At 33.5% G+C, this 23,247-nt stretch overlaps 1 protein-coding gene across 4 annotated transcripts in view; it reads left to right on the top strand.

The window, feature by feature from the left end:
* LOC121730852 (DNA N6-methyl adenine demethylase) overlaps positions 1–23,247 on the top strand; it is a 130,330-nt gene that overhangs the window by 76,433 nt on the left and 30,650 nt on the right. For 3 of the 4 annotated variants that reach the window (XM_042120046.1, XM_042120044.1, XM_042120045.1), the window contains exon 4: positions 12,971–12,988. In XM_042120046.1, coding sequence (XP_041975980.1) covers positions 12,971–12,988 — 18 coding nt within the window. Of the gene's footprint in view, positions 1–3,797; positions 3,966–12,970; positions 12,989–23,247 lie in introns of those variants that run through there. The other variant, XM_042120047.1, reaches the window with a different exon arrangement.

Raw genomic sequence — 23,247 nt, 5'->3', positions numbered from 1 at the left:
TCGTAGTGTCATCCCTTTTTTCTTAGATTGATTTGAAAGGGATGACACTACGATGTTGCCACTTTTTAATTTCTTCACTTTTTTGACAGACTATATACGTGACAGAAATGGTTAAATTGAGTTTTTTTTTAATATTATATTTGGCCAGTAACAACTAACAATTAAATTACGCTAAGTGCATTTCCGAACGAAAATCGAGCTGTATGTTTACTTAGAAAACTGAGACACGGTCCTGCATAAATTGCAGAGCTCCATATAATTAAAAATCAACATTTACATTCAATTCAATCTTCCGCGCGCCATCTACAGCACGTATCTCGAGAATTATTTAATAAAACAAACCTAAAATTACGATGTTTTATGGAAAATTAGTCTACTAAAAACACAAAAGCGATGCTGAATTTTAGAAAAAATGTTTCCGAACGGTAAATTATGTAATCTCGATATATACATATAATATTTCGCACAAAAAATATAATTATTATAAACAAGTTATTTTAGTACATAATTTTCATTCGGTGAACTCTGTACAGCCCTAGTAGACAAGTGGCAAGCGATTATCGTAAACGCTATAAGTGGGAGAGCCATGCTTCGGCACGAATGGGCTGGCTCGACCGGATAAATACCACGTTCTCACATCCTTTTAAAAGGTCGGCAACGCACTTGCAGCTCTTCTTATGCTGCGAGTGTCCATGGGCGATGGAAGTTGCTTTCCATCAGGTGACCCGTTTGCTCGTTTGCCCCCTTATTTCATAAAAAAAATATGCGATTTGACATAAGTCATCGCTTTGCTAGCGAATACTAATGTCAAATCCCATACACTTTGTGGCGTTGGCGTTTACGATAATCGCTTGCCGCTTGTCTAGGCCCTCAGATTACAATTACTATACAATGAATGTTTACTGCATAGTAACGTTGTAAACAGAGGTCTATGGTTCCGTAATCGCTATAATGGTAGTAATCTAAAGGTAGAGAGGTATGTTCACACAATCATCCTATTGGATCTCATACTAGTTACTCCCATAACTAGTTACTACCATGAGTACAGTGATTACTTTTATAATGAAAGTTGTTTCATCAATGACTTAATAAGCAATTTATCAGAGGTAATGAAACAAATGAAGCCTTTATACGTACTCCTACAAAGTATTATTTTAGCCTATTACCATTTCTAATTTTGGCGCAAAATAAAACAATAATTTGCTAAATTACAAATAAATGTTTTTTTTTTTAATTATTTATTCAGAGTAAATTAACATTTTACGATAAACATTAAAATTTGCCAGACTGCGCGCAGCAGTTTGTTGGCGACAAATTACAAATTCGCTAAACATAAAAAACGCAACATAAAAACTTAAAAAATTTGAAAGTACTCCTACAAAATTGTATTATTTTATATTTATAATATTATTCTATGTTATTAAAACATTTCATTATATAATATCATACAAAATAGTATATTTCTATTACCATTTCAAATTTTTTCGAAACAATGACAATAATTCGCCAAATAAATTTTCTAAGTAATTTGATACAACAGAGGGCAATAAAAGGGAAATAATAGTTATGGAAATGGTCTCTCATTTTCCACGAAAGAAAACTTCGCGAAAGTACCGACAATATGAATGAAACTATAATATTAGAAAAGTTTCGTCTCTGGAAATGAGAAAACGCTGTACCAACTCGTTCATCTAATACAGAGTTATGAACTTGTTCAATATCATATTGCATTCGTATATTAATAATTGCAACCTTAAGGTTTTTGATAAAAGTAATGTTGTTAAATAGTGCAGTTTATATCATATTGCATTCGTATATTAATTGCAATCTTAACGTTTTTGATTAAAGTAGTGTTGTTAAATAGTGCAGTTTTTATTGCATTATGTATTTTTCTGCCGGGAAAAACTGTCGACATTAAAAAAAAAAACATCAGCATGGCGATTCCGTATCTACAGCTAAGTAAAACGAAATATCTAGAGCAGATATTCATTTTTGTCATGTGATAGAAATAGAGAGGGACATTACATCTAATACGCCTTACGAATTTTCGATCAGGTCAGATGACTTTACGCGATTTTTAAATTATTTACCCACTTAGAAAATGCACAACACCGATAAATAACTTTTCGCCATAAAAAAATCTATATTTTTATGGCGAAAAGTTATTTATTGGTAGCAGTTATAAATGTTATAAGATGAAACAATTTAACGAAAACAATTTGAAATTTTAAATTAGGAATCGTTACTGACTCACGTACGCATAACGCCCTCTGCCCTTGAAATAAAAATACCAAGAAGGTTATGGATCGCGTCGCCTTGACGGATATGACCTTTTTAGTTTTATAGCAAAAAAAAAACAAAGCATAAAAATATCGATAAAACGTCCCCACACTATCAAAAAGGACAATTTTTAATGGATGAAATTATTTAAAAAATTGCATGTGATTTTTTTATTTATTTATTTGTTTATAAAGAATTAAAATGAAAAACGTTAGAAAAATATGTAGATGGGAATAAAGATGCAAATGCATATTGCATAGTGCTGTAGGCGAAACGCTTAGAACGTAGAGCGATTGTTATGATAATGCAAACTGCAATAGACGGAAGAACGATGAAATATTGGCCTCTTTTGCATAAGTACCGGCCGTAGTCCCCTCTAAATAACGTAGATACGTCAGAAATGTATATAATTGTGACCATAAAGAGCGCCTGGAAAATATTCCGCGTTCTTTTAATGATTTCAAGTCTTCCACAGATTACTAATAGATTTGTGTTGAGTACTAGATCCATTATAATATGAGCTAGATCTATTGAGAATATGTTAACTGATAAAAATAAAAATATCTTACTTGACTCAAGCCCAGAATCAAGTTTTAATAATTTAAGTAAAGCAGTAAAGACATTAATACATTACAATTTTTTATTAAATTAATTTCCAAATATATACACGATGGAATGTTCTCAATAAGCTATTATATAAATCGTAAAAGCGTCGACAAAAAGCCCCATTGTGCTTCTCATATTTCCATAACATACTTTTGCTTCAAGCTTCGTAAAATTAAAATAACTGAACCAATCCGAAAGGCGCTCTACCGTAGAGCAGGTAATGGTGGTTTTGTTTGTCTATGAAATGATATTTGATATGCGATGATGTTTGACTAGGGAATATATTTAAAGAGGATTCCGTCCATTCGCCTCCACTTTTGAACTCACTAAACTTTTTAAAACACGACAGAGAGAAAATTAACTTTGTCGCAAGTTTTTAAGTTAAGAAAAATGGAGGAAAATTATAAAATGATGAATGATTTTATAAAAAACCAGTACACAAGTCCATGCTGTCAGTGTAATACTTTATACGTTTATAAGTGCGTATACTAGAATAAGACAGAGTTATAATATTATGAATTATGATTCATCCTCCTTAAAGCAGAGAGAGATAAATAATCCCGAAGACATCGAATTGAATACATTTTTGTCTATTTTTACGTTTTGTTATTACGTACAATTTAACATGACAATAGCCTGAAATAAATAAATGATTTATGAGCCTTGATCTGCAATTCCAATAGATCGCCTCCTATTTCATAATTGTTTTGCTAAAAATACTGGTTTGGCGGAACTCTACAATTTAAACACAAAATGATGAAGCTCCTTTAAGCAGTAAAAATCGGTAATAGATTGTAAAAGCTCTGTATAAAAACGTAATTTGTTTATCAAATGTGTAGTATATGTGCGGGGCGCGCGGGGAGACGCGGGGGCGGCGGCGCTCGCTCGGTCCGTCACACTGGCACCAGTCACGTGCGACGACGCCGGCTCTCCACGCGTCTTACGTAACATATCGATTCATCGACATCGATCATCGTCGATTGCACCTCACTATTCCCGCGTAAAATCGTTTTTCGAACGCGAGTGTTGTGATTTTTCTGTGACACTCGGGCGGGATTTTCGAACGTTCCAAGTTCAAGGTTTGTTTTTTTTTTAATTGAAATAAGACGTTGGTTTGTTTTTGATGTGAAAAGGTCAATACACCGCGTGGCACGCGAGCGTAGCCAGCGCGTTACGAGACTCAATCACTGATAATTTTCTGGACCACGATTTCTTTACCACGATAATATTTACGACTTACGATTACAACAAACGCATGGTTCATTAAATATTAACATAATGTTGTAATCATTTAATTATTTCTGTACTTATCGTTAATTAATAGTAGATAGCTGTAGATAGCAATGTTTTATTAATTAAATATTATATTATTCTTTATAAAATAACGATAATATGCTAGATTATTATCTAATACCAGTGTGGTAGTTTATTTAAAAAGATTTTTGTAGCCAACAACTGTTTCGTCAAATGTCAGTTTGGCAGACATTTGAATAACCTTTATAATAATTAATATTAAATCATAGGTTATATTCAGAACGAGTTTATTTTACCAGTTTTTGTGTGAATCAAATGTACTCAAATCTCAATAAATGACCATGAAAATATACAAAATATGAGATTTTTTTTTAATCATAGCTCTACATTTACGCGTATAATATGTAACAGGAAAACTTTTAATAAAAAAATTATGATAGTAATGTCGGTATTTCTTTGTAAAAATAGGAAACAACGTTAAAATCTACACGGATAAGTGACGGTATTTGACGACCTCTGTGGTTTAATTGGTTGAGTGTGTGGCAGCTCAAGCCGGGGGTCGCGGGTTCGAATCCCGCCGACGGAACAAAAAGTTTTCAATGTTTCCGGATCTGGATGTGTATTAAATATGTGTATAATATAATAAAAAATATGTATAGCATAAAAGTACTTATAAAATATATTTCCGTTGTCTGGTACTTGTAACACAAGTCCTTCAGGTACTTACCACGGGGCCAGACTGACGTGGTGTAAAGCGTCCATAGATATTATATTATTAGTATAAAGTACATATCATATACGAGAGTCAGATCAAAATAAAAAAAATTAAACGTCGTACTAGAGTTACGAAAATTGTAGAGTCTAGTACTAGTACTTGCATTAAACCCAAAAAAGATCATAGTTTGTTGCTTAAAATAAACTTCATGCTGATAAAAATCTTAAAGTCTAGTAATTATTTCACAATAATTGTAGAGTATTAACTTTACTGCCATGGAAACAACGGTAATTTATAAAACTTATTTTTAGCTATGCGTTACAAGGTTACGGAAAAAATTTCGAAACCATAATAATAATTTTATGTTAATCACACATCAAATATGTATTTTAAAAAGTTAAATAATCATTATAAACACAATAATTGAAAAATTAAAAGTTCAAAGTTGTTAAATTAAATAAAAACAATGATTATTATATTATTATCATGACACCAACCCGGAAATCTCAGTCTATTTTTATACTGGTTTTGTTTAACCTAAACTGCGGCATAATTTATGTAAATCTACATTTTAACAATACCAACGAAGTACCAACTACTAACAAATTAACGTTTGTTTTATTATTTTTTATACAAAAATCAATGGAAAGGTCATCGACAATCCAATGAAACTATAAAATTCAAATTTCACACACGTATTCCTCTTATGGTGTAGGTATCCACTAAGAAAGGATTTTTCAAAATTCACCCCCAAGTGATATGAATTTTGATAAGGAATAATATTGAAATAGCAAATCAATAATTTTTACACGCGCGAGCGAAACCGCACTAGCATTTTAAATAATGTTTTAAAAATATTTTACTGATCCTCTCTTATCTCATATCTTTTGTTTTAGATAATATTGACATTGTAGTAACATTTGGTGATAAAAATTAAAAATAATTTTAAAATGGTTATCTTGTGGTTGTGACTTGTGAGTCATATTTATCAGTGGTTATCAGAGAGGCGAGTTGACATAACTGAATCAATACAGATTAGTGATGCCATATATACAGCTTTGTGGTGTTTAACTACATTTAAATGTGTTTATTTTTCAATTTGAAGTTTGATTGAAATGATATAAACTTTCAAATTCAATTTAATTTTGAAAGTTTATATTATCTTATACATAAAGTTCTCGTGTCACAATGTTAGGCCGCGTACTCCTCCGAAACGGCTTTACTGATTTTAACCAAATTTTATATGCATATTCAGTGGGTCTGAGAATCGGCTAGTGGGTACTTTTTATATTGATAAGTGCATTTGTTGAATAAATAATAATAAATTATTAGAACTCGAGACTGACGGCGACCATTGTTTGTGCGACGTACTTATTTAGTCAGTTCAATAAAATAATACGGGCGAAATACTTTATATGGCAAAGAAACGTTTGCCGGGACAGCTAGTTTTACTTTAATTATGATGTACCTTTTATGTAATTGTCAAATCGACCTGTTAAGTCCAAAATAATGTAGAGTTAAGACGTAGTGATTACATAATATTATTCTCTTTGTGTAGAGTCTGCTGTTGTTTAGCTTAGATTTTTATGTTTATTTACTATTATACGTTTTAAGTCTTAAATTTGAGTTTAAATAATATTATTAAAGCAAAATCCAGTTTGTCTGTCAGCAACTTGCTTGCAGCAGTCTTCATGTTTTAACTTTTAACCGCTTCCGCGTGATTAATAAGTTACATAATCTTTATGTCGCTCTCCTGAAATCATGAGTTATGTTTTCTTCACTCAAACATACACAGTGTGTAATACACAGGCATTGCTTTTCGTTACGTGTAAGGAAACGTAGTAGGCACTTGTTGTTTGGGCGCCGGACCGCCGATGGAGCGTATTTTGTGCGTAACGTAGATAAAAATGTAGGTCGGATTTCACTGGCCTCGATTCATTGAGTGTAGTGTTGCCACAGGGTCGACGGTGAAGTAAATAAATACACGTGGTTACGGAATTTACACAAAATTGAACTTTTTTGCGCAAAATTCACCCAGATATGCTGAATTTTTGGCAAAGATTACTCGTATCTAGTGTTTGCAATTGCGGTATTTTACGCGGATTTCGTCAAAGTTATGAAATTAATATTTATTTCAATGCTTTCATCCTGTCATAGAAAGATCATGCTTCTGTACTTTGGCGAGATGAACAAAAGTGTGTAAAATGCCTGGAAAATGCTTACCATTCAGATGAACGTTCATGTTTATATCACTTCGCTCAAGACTACCCAATATGGCTCAAGCGCTTGTTGTCTCGCATAAACTATAACTGGATAAAGTTATAGTTTATTGAAGTAGTAATGACTGGATTTCCCAAACCGCTTTTTTTGCGCGGCAAGGCTGAAAACCATCCTATTTTTTTTAAGACAAGGTTTTTATTTTTTATTTTAAAAGTAAAACATAATGCTTATAATTTGGCCCCGTCGAATTTTCCAAAATAATAAACATAAATAGGTGATTTCCAATTTTGGTGTCTTGCCATCGACCTACATATAATTATGTAGTCGTTTACTAAAGTTGACTCTTGATATGAATTTAATTGTACTAAGTTCTGTAATTTTATTATAGTTTTTATGGCACAGTTTAGGTCTGTCGCGGAGATTTTACCAATTTTGGTGTCATTTACGAAACGTTGTTTCTACAAAATGCCATTGATCCCTTACGCATAAAAAATACACCATTTACTTCATTCAGCCACACGCTAACCCGTTTAGGAGGTGGTTGTGGGCTGGGTCGTACCAGAAATGAAAGAAAACCAACTATCACAAAATCCCCGATTTTATACAATTTTGGTGGCAATAATATCATGTTGTTATTTTGTATATCGGTAGAGTTTTGGTTTTTTTATAATTAAGTTAATGTGTTATAACTTTAATATCCTTTATTAGCAAAAATATTTACTCCATGTCACAAATATTGTCTGATACGACAGTATATATTATGTCTATGGTCTGATACGTTTAATTTTGACGGACATTAGACAGACCAAATAGGTCAATTAATTATGTCTCATTCTTCGTTTATCAATAAGACAGCATATGTTTCGGTTTAACCGGGATAAAATCTGTCCGGTTTAAAAACGTGCGGAAAGTGAAAATCGATATGGCGGACGGCAGACGGGGTAATTGGAATTTTTGGGGTGCGCCCAATGCAATAAATTTTCACTTTTTTCCTAAACTTTTGGACGATTAATTTATCTTGCTATAAAAAACATTTGAAAAATGTTATACGTAAATTGTTTTATTTTTTAGATAATATATGGGTTTACTTTATAGTTAAAGTTAACCCATACATTTAACAACAAAATATTTTTACAGGAGTTAAACAAGTACAGCAAAAGTTGCAAATTATAATGCTATCTATGGTTTTTATTTGCCGAATCTTAAAAGTACGATTTTTAAAGTATTTTTGACTAAATAAATTAAAATTATTATAAAATAGTAAAATTGGTGTCTCGATTAACTGCTCAAAAATTAACATTAAAATCAGTAAAGTGATATTACTTTACATTAAAAAAAATACAAGTAAATGCCAAAATATAAGTATAATTTACTTAGAAGTGAAAGGTATAACCAAAACTTTGAAATATATTTTACATGGAAAAACCCTTACCATAACACAATTTGTAGAGCAATTTAGGCGGGAAAATTCGTGATATATTGAATAATTAATTGTACATGGCCCATAAAACACGTTGGCCGTATATTACGGTACATTTTGCAATACGCTTTTATGAGAAACGTAAATTTTAATTTCGTTTCGACGTCGCCCTAATTGAGTTTACGAGCGTCTTAAATTAGCTGGAACAATTGTTTTTTTTTTTAATATAACATGTACTTAATGGAAATACGTTTTTAAGACTTCAATATACGTAAAATTTTTGATTTTGATTTTATTATTGTCCAATAGCCATGGTTCCTTTGCCGACGGTCAGCATCTAGCTTTAGTTTCATTTTACAATCGTATCAGGTTGATATAGGTACGTTCTCAATTCTTATTTTTAGGGTTAGTTGGGTTGGTTTTTTACCCAAAGGGTAAAAACGGGACCCGATTACTAAGACTTCAATGTCTATCCGTCTGTCTGTGTGTCTTCAGGCTGTAACTCAAGAACTGCTATATGATATCTGTTGCCGCTATAACAACAAATACTAAAAACAAAATAAAATTAATATTTAAGGAGGGCTTCCATACAACAAACGTGTTTTTTTTTTTTGCTATTTTTTGCTCGATATCAATAACTGTAACACATAGGCACTTGAAATATTCACGAAATACTCAGTTATATTTGTACTTTAATAATCAATAGTAAAATTTAAATAAATTAAATAATTAAGGGGGGCTCCCATACAAATAAACACAATTTTCAGCCTATTTTTGCTCGATTGAGGTACGGAACTCTTCATGCTCGAGTTTTACTCGCACTTGGCCGATTTTTTAGTTATTAGTTATTACATCCATTTTTACAACAAACCTCATCAACAACTTCAAAATCCAATTCTGTGCATTTCGTGTAAATAAAATGTTAACTCTACCATATACAATATACATACATAGTAATTTGCCATCGTAACTTCATCGCGGTTTTTAGGTGACATTTAAATTGGTAACCGAACCGGTGGTAGGCATCTGTGTAGCCCTGACGTTCAGAGAATATTTGAAAAAAATTATTCTGATTATTTTTCCGACCCAAATATCGACCAATAGAATTGCACCATTCGACGTCACGTGGTACAACCTACATGGTATTATACTGATAATTTTTTGAAAATTTTCTCTGGTAGTTGCTATATATAAAAGACAAACACGTCAAACTGACAGGTTGAATTCAATTGTGTCTCATGGTGCAATTATATTGGCCGACATTTGGGACGGAAAAATAATCCCCCGAATACCACACGAGCTTCAAAATTATCTGGCATTTCCCTCAAGGTTCCCTGCAAACAAATGAAGTCGTCAAGTTTTTCAGGAAAAATCACTCGCGCTTCGCGCTCGTGATTTTTTAACCTGAAAAACTTGAATCCTTCATTTGTTTGCAACGGACCTATCGGAAAATATCCGATAATTTTGAAGCTCTTGTGGTATTATAAGTGAATAAAAAAAATTGAGTTTGAGGTAGCATAGCTGCTTATACTATAAGCATATTCAGCAGCTATATTGCTGCTTTACATCAGCATCCATATCAAAATGAAAATCGGATAATTTAACGAGGCATTTCCTCAGAATGTGATACTCCGTGGGCGGCGGGCGGCGGCAGACCGCGTGGCGACCACTTACGTGTTATATAACGTAAATAAACGTAATGCCCGTATAAAAGCCGCGATAGCGATAATCTTGTTATGCGGTAACGTACAAATAGAGGGTTAGTATTTGTTGGTAGGATATAGGGTATATTTTGGGTCAGTTTTGGGAAAATTGTGGACTAACTTTAAACTTTCGCTCGCGTAAAATTCCCCAGGGCGGGTGTCATTTTAAAAACACTTTTCTTAACAGGAAATGAGTTTTTAAAAATGGCAGGATATTGAGCGAAATTTCAAGTTCTCAAGCTCTAAAGCTAGAAACTTATTATTATTGAAAGTCTTTTGTGCGCTCGATTTACCAATTACCACCTGTGCCTTTTTGTTTGACTTTGACAAAATCCCCAGACGACCAGTACATGCTCACAAAATAATGATTACATGGGAATGGTTCCATACTGTAATTTATGTTATTAAAATTATTTGGCATTACTTGCTTGATTGGCAATCAAAAAGCTATGTTATTTACATAAGTAGGACCTGCGTATTGCGTATACCGATAATAATTTTAATACGCGTATGTTATATGAGCATCTAACGAGTTGGTACGTATGATCAAATTGATTAAGCAAACAAATTATTTTGGTTATTTTAGATGAAGTAAATGACGTCATTTAAGTTACGAAATCATGTTTTAATTATATGTATATGTGTTTTGTATATTTCGGAAAAGCGGAAAATATATCGCGGTAAAACAAAAGAAAAATCAAAAGGAAGTCTGATGATTTTCCCGTCTGTGTGTGTGAATTTGCTTTGCCGTGGCACCTAAACTACTGAACCGATTCATTGAATACGGTGCTAAAAGATAAATAATATGCCGTAGTAATAAACTTGCGTAAAACTTTAAATAAAGAAAAATTACAACAAAACTTAGAGTTTCCTGAAGAATTTTCCGTTTATTTTCGGTGTGGGTTTATTGAACTGCGTGTTTACAAACAGACCTGAGTGGTTTCCCGGGGCGAACCCTCGGGAGTCGGCCTTGAACTTGGTGCGTGACGGCCCGACGGCCCGACGGCCCGACACCTCACATGGGACTCCGGTGAATAGTGCGAGATTGTCCCGGATCTTTTAGGATTTTATTTCGAGACTTACGGATAATCTTTTTATGTGTTTATTTTTAGGTTACGTGAGGGTATGTAAAATGCGTTATATTGTTGTGGAATAGTTTGTATTTATTCGTTCTCATACTTAATAATAATTCTGAAACAAAAGTTGTATATGCTATTACCCAAACTAACCTGATTAATTTGTAATTCATAGATTTGGTATAGTTATATTCTAATTCAGCTCACTTTATTTAAACGTTATAAAAATTATTTAAAGCACCTTGGTGAAATGCTACTAAATTAAATTGTTATACAAAGTCTAACGGTGTACTGATTGTTCGGATTTTGAAGTACCATGCGATAAGTAGTAGATTACCAATGTCACGAGTGATATATTCACCCTAAGGGGTCATACCTACTTACCCTCTTTCCTATACCTGTTGCAGTTAAATAAAATTTTGTATCGTAGCGTCGCGTTTCGTCCTGGCGCGGTCGCAGCCTGAAGTTTTGGAGGGAGTCACACAAAAAAAATCGCTGTTATAGGATAAATAGAAATTTTCTTTTAATATTATTTGGCAAGAGTTTCGGTGTGAACTAACCCTTAGTCCCATAGTCAAAGCCACACATGCGTATTGCTCGCCATCGGTGTCAATCGTTCATTACGACCGGGACACGGCCGGGTATAATTTAATCCGGCCAGCCGGTAAACAGGGTCAATGTTACTATATCCGGATTGACCGGATCGAGGTCGACGCCCTCACGCGTATTCACTTTTATTCCAATTAAAATGATTGTTTACTTTTGCCTACAGAAGTTTTATAGGTATAAACTATGAATTTGAAAAGTTGATTTGAGTTGATGAAATTCGTATAAGTACTAATATTAATTAATGAATGGTATATTTTTTAACATTAATCTAATATATAAAAATAAGTCGGGTTTTCCTTCCTGACGCTATAACTCCAGAACGCACGAACCGATTTCCACGGTTTTGCATTCGTTGAAAAGGTCTAGGGATCCGTGAGGTCTATAAAAAATCAGAAACAACCTCAAGAAGAAAGCTGGAAAACAGGGAAAATCATTTTATGGCAAAACAACGTTTGCCGGGACAGCTAGTCTAATATAAGAGTTTATTTGCAGCATTTTTTTATGAAATAAAGGGGCATACGAGCAAACGGGTCACCTGATGGAAAGCAACTTCCGTCGCCCATGGACACTCGCAGCATCAGCAAATAAAAAAAACATTTTATACTTGCTTGTCATAAAAGTAACCTATTTTAAACAATTGCTTACAAGTATTTTTCAAGACAATTAAATTATCTTTTTTTCAATAATATAGTAAGACAAAAGATATATGTATTATAATATAATAGTTAATATAAAAGGCACCGATTCTGAGACTTCCATTATTTTTAAAAGTTGGTACAGGCATATCCGGTTTGCTCTATTTGCTGGGGTCAATATGCCCACATCCGGTCAGGCCTTATTCGCTTATCGGTAACCTTACTATATAAGTAGATGTCACACAACTTATATTAAAGCCTCATTCTATATTTAAAATATAAAAAGAGCAAAATGAAATATAATTAGAATTAAAAGGTTATAAACAGAATTGTAAAAGGAAAATTATTTAGGTGTAGTTAATGGATTCTCAAAGCCTTGTCATCATAATAGTTATAAGAATGTTTAAATGTTTTTAAAGTATAATAACTAATCTTCGTTTACTTATTTTCAGGTCTTGCAAGACATCAAGGTAAATATCCTCATATTATAAAATTTTTTATTCTTACTTTTCGTTGCAACGTAAATTTGAGAGTAGGTATATCCTACTCTCAAATTTCAAGTTTTACGTTTTGTTTTTAATTTCTTTTACATTTATTTTCTTTTCTGTTAAAGAATGAACTTGTTGGTTCGCGCTTTTTTTGAAAATAGAAATTTATGTTTGCTTCGTAACTAGAATAATAATTAATAATTACTTTTAATTTCTTTTTTCTATTACATTACGTCTTGAGTTCACATTATTTGCATAGTGTGTGACAACAAATGTTTTTGCCCCTTAATTTTCAAATTAACATAATGTAAAATTAATATTATAAGAAATGTATTTCCCTCTAACAACAATCAACACAATATCACTGGCGTAGCTGTACAAATGACTACTAATAATAACCATAATCATACACTACCACTATCATTTTCTATCTAATTTAGTACTTTAATAGCAATACGGTACTCAATACATTGAAATGGTTGAAGCAATGTTTTAAAATGCAGCACGCTATAATTTAAAATATTAGTTCTATGTACATAGACAATACATTTTTTAACCTTCAATTAAATTACATTTTCAAGTTTTTATTTAAGTAAAATGCATAATAAAACAATTTCAAAATTACATTTTCAAATTTCATTTCTTTTATGAAATAAGGGGGCAAACGAGCAAACGGGTCACCTGATGGAAAGCAACTTCCGTAGCCCATGGACACCGCAGCATCAGAAGAGCTGCAGGTGCGTTGCCGGCCTTTTAAGAGGGATTAAAGTAATAGGGGAGGGTAGGGATGGGAAGGGAAGGGAATAGATTGGGCCTCCGGTAAACTCACTCACTCGGCGAAACACAGCGCAAACGCTGTTTCACGCCGGTTTTCTGTGAGAACGTGGTATTTCTCCGGTCGAGCCGGCCCATTCGTGCTGAAGCATGGCTCTCCCACGTATAAAATTTAAGTATTTAGTTTTACAAAAATATTATTTTTTGGTTTTAAAAAGTGGTTAAATAATAATAACTATGTGTAATTGAAACTAAATCACGGATTATCTCAATAAATGTCACGAAAAACAGTAAGAATTACATAATTATTTACTTATTACTTTTTAGTCCATTGAAGAATAAGTATATAATAATAATATTATAATACTCTCACACCGGTTTCGGTGACAGTGGCCGGTTTCACTGAAACCAGGCCAATTACGCAGGAGTAATTGTATAGTGCCTAAGCGTGTGCGCAGTACACAAGAGCACTCTCTATTCCTTTGCTCTCATAACCCAGTGGGACGGAGAACCGACACGACTGGCGAGAGATCATGCGCAGGACCGACTTTTTACATGCTCATCCGACGCATGAATCATCTTACTTATCAGACAATCAGGTGATCAGCCTGCATTGTCCTAACCAAACTTGGAAATAACATGTTTCCAACGCGGGAATCGAATCCACGTCGACGTCCGAGTCAAAAGCCACGCTCTAAACCATTGGACCACGGAGGCTTCCAGGGGGGAGAATAAGTAATGTTATTGTTAATGATAAATGTTATTGTTTTTCAACGTAGCATTTTGCATCTGCGCAATTCATCAAAATCTATCCCGTACTTTCTTATCATCTGTATAAATAAAAATTAATTATAGACTTGATAGTCTCGCTAAAGCTCGAGAACGGCTAAACCGATTTTACTAATTTTAGCCTTGAAACAATCGTGGAAGTCCAGGAAAGGCTTATGCGGTAGACAATTTATGAATTAAGTTATACTATCATCTAGTAAGTATTCAATACAAATAAACATTAGAAATAAATTAATTTCAAATTGATTTCTTTACTCTGAATTCCGATGTATCGAGAAATACTCACTTATAATACCACAAGAGCTTCAAAATTATCGGATATTTCCCGATAGGTTCGTTGCAAACAAATGAAGGATTCAAGTTTTTCAGGTTAAAAAATCACGAGCGCGAAGCGCGAGTGATTTTTCCTGAAAAACTTGACGACTTTATTTGTTTGCAGGGAACCTTGAGGGAAATGCCAGATAATTTTGAAGCTCGTGTGGTATTCGGGGGATTATTTTTCCGTCCCAAATGTCGGCCAATATAATTGCACCATGAGACACAATTGAATTCAACCTGTCAGTTTGACGTGTTTGTCTTTTATATATAGCAACTACCAGAGAAAATTTTCAAAAAATTATCAGTATAATACCATGTAGGTTGTACCACGTGACGTCGAATGGTGCAATTCTATTGGTCGATATTTGGGTCGGAAAAATAATCTAAAAAATTAAGAAAAAACAAGACAACCATTTCTTCAATTGTAGACTATTTAAAAAATGTAAGTTTCGTACACAAAATAAGACACATCACGTCCGCAAAGGTTCAATACAGGGTGGGTCGGACGGTCGATGTGTCGTCGACCCCGGGGTAGTTCCCATCTCCAGACCCCCCGGCACTGGGGGTGAACCCCCCACCCCCCAAAATTCCCTCCCACTTATTTATATATATATATATATATTTATCGCAATATGAGGGGAAGTTGCAATTAAAGTTTAATTAACATTTTTTTCGGAATTCGTATTTTAAATTGTATGTCTTGATTGGTTAATAAAAAAATAATTTTGGAATTTCATAATTTCTTGTAGAGAATACGACTTGTCACTTGACCTTAGTTTAACTAAAATATGTTGAGCTTTTGATGTCTTGATCGCACGGCGCATTGCAATTTTCCTTAAGTCACAAGTCATAACCTGTGAAATAGTTAATATTTTTCGTGCCCACTTCTATCATTTTCTCTTTTTGCTATCTTCTGCTTGTCATGTGCTATTTATTATTGGCGCCTATTCATTATTCAAGTAAGCCCTTCTATAGTAATATCTGCAAAATGCTCTATATTCCTAATAAGATTAACTCTACCTCTAGAATAATTTATTTAACTGGGTCAAGTAATTTTTTATGCGCTAACGCTCTTACGGGCAACCTATAAAAAGCATAAAAATGTGGCTGGAGCGGCTGTCATATCAATTGATGCTTTATCGTTATAACAATAGAGTCCAGAGTTAATTTATGTTATGTTCGATCTGTCATCCCGTTCTTTCGTATACGTGTGTCCCGCTCACATGACAATCGCCCTCTATGTACAAAATATTGAAGTCGGCGACGTTGCCTGTTCGGCTGCGCCTGCGCATGTGACGTCATCACCTCCGTCTCTTTCCTCGTTTTTACCGCTCTGAACTTGAGGTAATAACTCCTCATATTTTGAATGATAAGCGTCACTCGTTCTTGACGTTTATCCTCTTTTGAGTTTTGTGAATGTAAACGTCAAACATAATGATTATTGAAAGCTATTTATCAATCATCTTAATTATTATGATCATTATTATCATCTTTATCTTAATCATCAGTATGATGTAGATACTTGAGCATACTTTTTTAACCTGGTTTTGATTGACTAAATAATTGATTGATGAATGTTGATAAATACTTGTGAATGATAGTTAATACTTATGATATAATTTACAATCGCAATGGTAAACAAAGGAAGACAGTAGTATGAAAGGGTAATATTATTGCAGATAGTTTATAAATGAACAATAGATTACATCAGCTGTGTTTGGATAACATTAGCTGTGAGTTGTGACTAAACTTCTGAATAGATATTACCCTTAATGTTGATAGTTATAATAAATAAACACAATTTATTAATTTGACAAATATACAGATCTACAGTACATAATTAAGTAGCACATAATTAAGTAGAACAAAGATGTCCATTTCACATGAACATTGAACATAATATCGCACATCCTCTAAAAAACTGTCATAACACAAAAAAACCTAGTATTAAGATAAAAATACAGTTTGATGCATTTTTTTCCCTCCTATCGCTCAAGAAAACAGCCATAACATTAGTGCAAATATTAATCAAAAGATGGCGGTAGTGTCGGTTTTTTACGGAGCGTAATCCCGCGCCCCCCGCTCCACGACAGTGCCGCATCACGGCTTGTGACGGGTGGACGTGTGCTAGTGCTGGTGAAAGTAGTCATAAGCTGTGTTATAACAGTATTGTGGGTAAGTCGTTTTGTCATTATTATATATTAATGAGTAAAAAACAGTCGTAACACATTTTACGACTGTTTTTTAGAAACTTAAACTAAAAAATACTTACATGCCTATCTAAAATAGTGCCACATTAAAGGTTATGACATAATTTGTGTTCAGCTTAGTCTAAAAAAATGTCACATCATAGGTTATGACGTTATCGTTGTCAACTTTGCTGTTGATTTGTAATTTATTCTTCTAAAAAAAGATTGTATCATATATTGTGTCACTTTTTTACTATTCAATCCTAGATTTTTGTTCACTTGCAATATATAAAACGCAAATAATATACTAGGTTAGGTTAGGTTCACCTTTCAATGTTTTACTGATAAATGTTTAATATAATTAGCGCCGCCAATTGGTGTAACATTAATAGTACTTATAAAATAAAAAATGACTGCTAAACTTGATTCCATATATATCGTTGGATTTAGTACAGATATATGAAAACATATCAATTGGTTGCGCTAGTTCCGCTTGCTAGTTACCTAAAATATTTGGCAGTTTAATACCACTATTTAAGTACGCTTATTTTAGGTAACTTTGAATTGCGGTTAAACTTTGAACAATACAATAATGTATTGTTCAAAGTTAAACCGCAATTCAAAGTTGCCCAAAATGACGTTAACTTTTAGTTTTCTTTTTTTAGGTATAAAATGGCTAGCCAATTTAAAGAAGGTCGAGGCAAGCGGTTACTGCAAATGTGTGGAAATGATAACAATAAAGAAAATAATAACATGAACCGCACAGGTAAGTTTTAAAAAATACTTTTCTACTTGCTATACCTACACGCATCTTTTGGTTGTTCTGTATATTGCTTTATTTGCTAACTCATCTACATTGACGTCTGTTTCTTAGTTCTCATATTATAATACTTATATAAATAATATTAATATTACTACTTCTAACTAATACTAATATAATTTGCTAAATTATCATAATATTGTATATTCTCTTTTTTAAGTATATAATTTTTTTGCAGATGATTTAGTACCCACCACCAGTAGTATAAAACCAGGCATTGATGTATCAGACGATACCGGAACAATTAACGATGACCTTGAACAGACTCTAAACTCGGAATATTTTTCTGAAGATGATGACGATTCGGTGAAGGACCCTAACTATTCGAGTAGTTCTTCCAGTAGCACTTCCAGCGGTTCTTCCAGGAGCTCTTCCAGATCTTCTACGGTACAGCATGTAATCCCACCAACCAGTATAAATGACCCAGAAGTGTTAGGCGACCAAAACTTAAGACAATCGAGCCCTCAATATGAAGAGAAGAATGAAGTTAGTGAAAGTGACCAAAACATTGACTTACCCATCCAACAATCTGTACAGGAGAACAAAGATGAAGAAGGTGTCCAAGATATCCAACCACCGTCACAATCTGTACAGGAGAGTAATGAAGAAATTACTCAAAACATTAGACTACCGTCACAATCTGCACAAGAAAATATAGATGAAGAAGCGGCACAAAATTTGACTGAAATGGAGGACAACAGTAATGTTAAGAAAGGCAGAAAACGTCTAGCAAGAGTTGATGAGTGGCTAAGTGTCAAAGCAAAGAAATTACGTAATACCGGTCAGTCTTATGTTTCGAGATCTAAAAAAAAGAAAACTGTTCCTGCACGGGCCATGAAACCACCATGTGAAATTAATAAATGTAAAATGCAATGTTCGGTAAAAATTCAAAGTCAAGACAGGATGAGAATTTTTAGTAAATATTGGGAATTAGGGGACATTAACTTGCAACGAAACTTTATAAATAACTGTACCAAAGAAATTATGCCTGCAGTTCGTTTTACGGGGAAACAGAAGCCTCGCAAACACAATAATGCCTATTATTTTATCGTGAATAATGAAGAAATACGAGTGTGCAAAAAGTTCTTTATGGCTACCTTAGATATTAACGACCGAGTTGTAAGAACAGTTTTTAATAAGAGAGAGCTAGGTTTTGTTGAGGTAGATAAAAGAGGAAAACATGGCAATCATAAAAAAATTGATGAATCCATTAAAAAATCTGTCAGAGATCACATACAGTCGATACCACGAATAGAAAGCCACTATATTAGAAAAAATTCTAGCCGAGAGTTCATCGATGGTGGTAAATGTATTGCAGATTTATATGAAGATTACAAAACAGAATGTTTAAAGCAAGGTCTTCCAGCAGCACACCACGAAATGTACGCAAAAATCTTTAACCAAGAATTTAACATAAGCTTCTTCATACCTAAAAAAGATCGTTGCGAGTTATGTGTTAGTTATGAAAATGCCGATAGCTCTGGAAAAGAGAAATTGAATATTAAGTATACAACGCACTTAGAAGAAAAAGAACTGTCTAGACTCGAAAAAGAGAAAGAAAAACTTAATGTGAGTGCTGACTATATTGTTGCAGTGTATGATTTACAGGCTGTGCTGCAAACGCCAAAAGGAGATGTTTCCGTATTCTATTATAAGTCGAAATTAAATAATCTAAATTTTACAATAAGTGAACTTGGATCTGATCATACGGAATGCTATTTATGGCATGAAGGAGAAGCTAACAGAGGCGCAGACGAAATCGGATCTTGCATACTTGATTTTATAGATAAGAAAATGGTAGATTATGATGGGCCAGGGATTGAAATAGTATTTTTTTCAGACAATTGCTGTGGCCAGCAGAAGAATAAATTTATTTTTTCAATGTACATTTTCGCTTTGTTAAAGTATCCTAAGATAAAATCAATAACTCATAAGTACCTCATCACCGGCCACACACAAAATGAAGGTGATTCTGTACATTCCACTATAGAAAAGGCTATTAAGAAAAACCTTAAGTCTGGCCCCATTTATGTCCCCAGCCAATATGCACAAATTATCAGAACCGCAAAAAAAAAAGGTAAACCATACCACGTGAACGAAATGAGCTTTAAAAATTTTTTTTCAATGAAGAGTTTATCAGAAGACATCGGCTTCAATGCGAAGAATTTGAAGACTGCTGATTTGAAAGTTTTTAAAGTGACCCAAGGCGAACCTAACAAAGTTTTTTATAAACATTCCTATAAAGATGATCATTTTAAGGAGGCTGAAATCAGCCGAAAACAAATCAACTCCGAAAATATTAACATTAAAAGGGCGTATAGATGTCGCCCTAAAATAAAAGAGAATAAAAAAAAAGATCTCTTAAGTTTATTGGAGAATAATCACATTCCCAATTACTATTCTTCTTTTTATTCCCAACTTTAAGGAAACTAATTAAGTTATTAGTTATGTGTTGCACAGAGGCTATTGTCATGTTTTTTTATTTTTATTTTTGTAATTTAAAGATACTAATTAAGTTATACTAATAAGTATACTAATTAAGTTATACTTTGAAGAATCAAGAAGGTACTAATTAAGTTTTTACGATGTAAATGGTGGGTCAAAGATAATGTAATATTTTAACGTAGCTTAATATTATTTGTGATTTGGAGAGTTCCTTTAAAATAATGCTTAGATTTTGTTGGTTATTTAGAGTTTTTGAAATTATTTTCCTCGCTTTATTGTTTAAGAAGTAGTATTTTATTTTAATATCTGTTGCTAAGTAATGTGAAAAAGAGTCACATTATGGGACACATTTTCTTTTTTCTTTAATAAATTTACATATTTTCTTATAGTGTTTTTTCTTTCTTTCTGTAAACAAGCTTAATAAATTCTTCACTTGTTTCTGTTTTTGAAAGTTGCAAATCAATAATAATAAATTAGTAATAACACAAATAGTTAAAAAATATATTTAAATCGCGTTTTTCTCAAAACTTGTTTTTTTGTGATATGACACTTTTTTAGAGGATGTGCGATATGTCGATACTTACAAGAATAATTTTCGTTATTCTTTTAAATGAAACAAAAAATGAGCAGACAGATAATCTGATGATAAGCGATAACTCGCCATGGACATTTACAAAGCCAAAGAAGATACACGTGTCACTTCTGTGATTCTAGTCTTAGATCCGGTAGAGCTGGCCCATTTGGGCCGAAGCATAGCACATTTCAATAATTGCTTAACCTACATAAAGTTTAAGCAATAATCGGAATTATAATGCAGTAAATCTTTAATAGCAGGTAAAACAGCTGATCTAAACTGTAGTCTAATAGTTATATTTAAATCGTAGTGGGCCCCACAGTGTACCGGAAACAATCAATTCGGTCCTATTACGTCTAAACGAGGAAGGTTAAGAGGTTTAATAGGACCACAATAGATAACCTTCATAATACGTACCTGATATGACATACAACGGTCGCGGAATAAGTAGATTTTGTACATTGACTCATCGCTATTTGACTCTTTCACTCGAGCACATAATAACTACAGTGTGTGAGCGCGACAATAGCTACACAGTAAAAAAATATATGTTTCACACGTATTCTGTGCTCTGAGAACGCACCATAGTGGAGATGTGACAATCGTGGGTGGTTTATACGTGGGAGAGCCATGCTTCGGCACGAATGGGCCGGCTCGACCGGAGAAATACCATGTTATCACAGAAAACCGGCGTGAAACAGCACTTGCGCTGTGTTTCACCGAGTGAGTGAGTTTACCGGAGGCCCAATCCCCTACCCTATTTCCTTCTCTACCCTGTTTCCTTCCCTTCCCTCCCCTATTCCCTTCCCTTCCCATCCTTACCCTCCCCTATTACCTTGTTCCCTCTTAAAAGGCCGGCAACGCACTTGCAGCTCTTCTGATGCTGCGAGTGTCCATGGGCGACGGAAGTTGCTTTCCATCAGGTGACCCGTTTGCTCGTTTGCCCCCTTATTTCATAAAAAAAAATCTTTAAACAATTTGAAATTATTTTTCCTAAACTACGCCAAAATAAATAACAGATTCTCTATCAGAATAGATTAAGATTACTTAATCACAAAAGTTGCGTAGTTTTAAGTTTTAATAATGAACCATAGAATAATTTTTATTAAAACAAGCGTCTTCAATAGAGCATTGACATGCTCTACATAGAGCTTATAAATATGTACTTTACAATAAGTTTATTAGAAAGTGGTTTATGTTATTAAAGTCGGTCTGTATGCAACAATTGACTTTCAGGCTGTATTTTCTCTTCCTATTTACATTTAAACAATACGTATTAAGCTGTGTTATTTCGCTTAGACTCTACAAAGCGCTAAGTCATAACTTGTTTTGTACACACTATTTCTGAATATCCTTTAATACTTAGATTTGCATGAACGAAATTTATATGTAGTCTTGTTTATAGTTCAATTTAAACAGTTTAAATTTTTATTACGATCTATATTACAAAAACAATTGTTACCTTTAATTGATTCACATTGAATACTATCTACCAAAATATTAAAATTAACAACTAGAGGTTGTGCGTGGCTCTGCCCGCGCTTAAACAGATATACCGCGAGAATCGAACATATTTTCACGTAAGTCATTAGGATAATAATTAACGTGGAATTTGTGCTCCCCCGGGGTCTACTTAAACTATACTATACCTCATAAGAATCAGTCCAGTATTAATTCAGAGTCTATTCGATGCTATTAACATGAATTTCCCGGGAAAGGATATAGGATATTTTTCAACCCGGAAAATTGTACGGTTTATGCAGGAAACACAAATTTTATCGCCACGAAATTGCGGGCAACATTATTATAATTAAAGTACATGTTATCTACTATAATATCTATACAAGGTGGAAAAAAACTAAGTGATAATACTTTAAGGTGTGTATGAATTCCTTATATTAGAGTTCACTGTGAAAGTAGCAGCGCCGAAAGATATTTTTTTTCACTTTTGTATGGGCAAGCGCCCGAGTGTCATGATTTTTTCCAAAGATGAAAAAAAGTTACTCTTTCAGCGCAGCTACTTTCACAGCGGACTCTATGCATACCAGAAAGTATTATCACTTAGTTTTGTTACACCACACCACAAGTCATAGTTGTAGTACACGGCTACATCGTGTCTAGTAATTGTAGACCACAAGTAGTTCCCCCGCCGCGCGCAGGAATATCTCGTCGACGTGGTCCAACACGTGTCGGATATAGGGCTGCCAACTATAAAATACATACTAATTTTTAGATGCAAAGGTCTATGTGTCTGTTACTTTTTTACCTTAAGAGGATTCCACACCGCCGTTTTTCCATACAAACGCTGTCCCCTGTTTCCTCCCTGGATAAT

The sequence above is a fragment of the Aricia agestis genome, chromosome 10 (assembly GCF_905147365.1).
Source record: "Aricia agestis chromosome 10, ilAriAges1.1, whole genome shotgun sequence".
NCBI classification, from domain to species: domain Eukaryota; kingdom Metazoa; phylum Arthropoda; class Insecta; order Lepidoptera; family Lycaenidae; genus Aricia; species Aricia agestis.
This window is presented reverse-complemented; position numbering and strand designations above follow the sequence as displayed.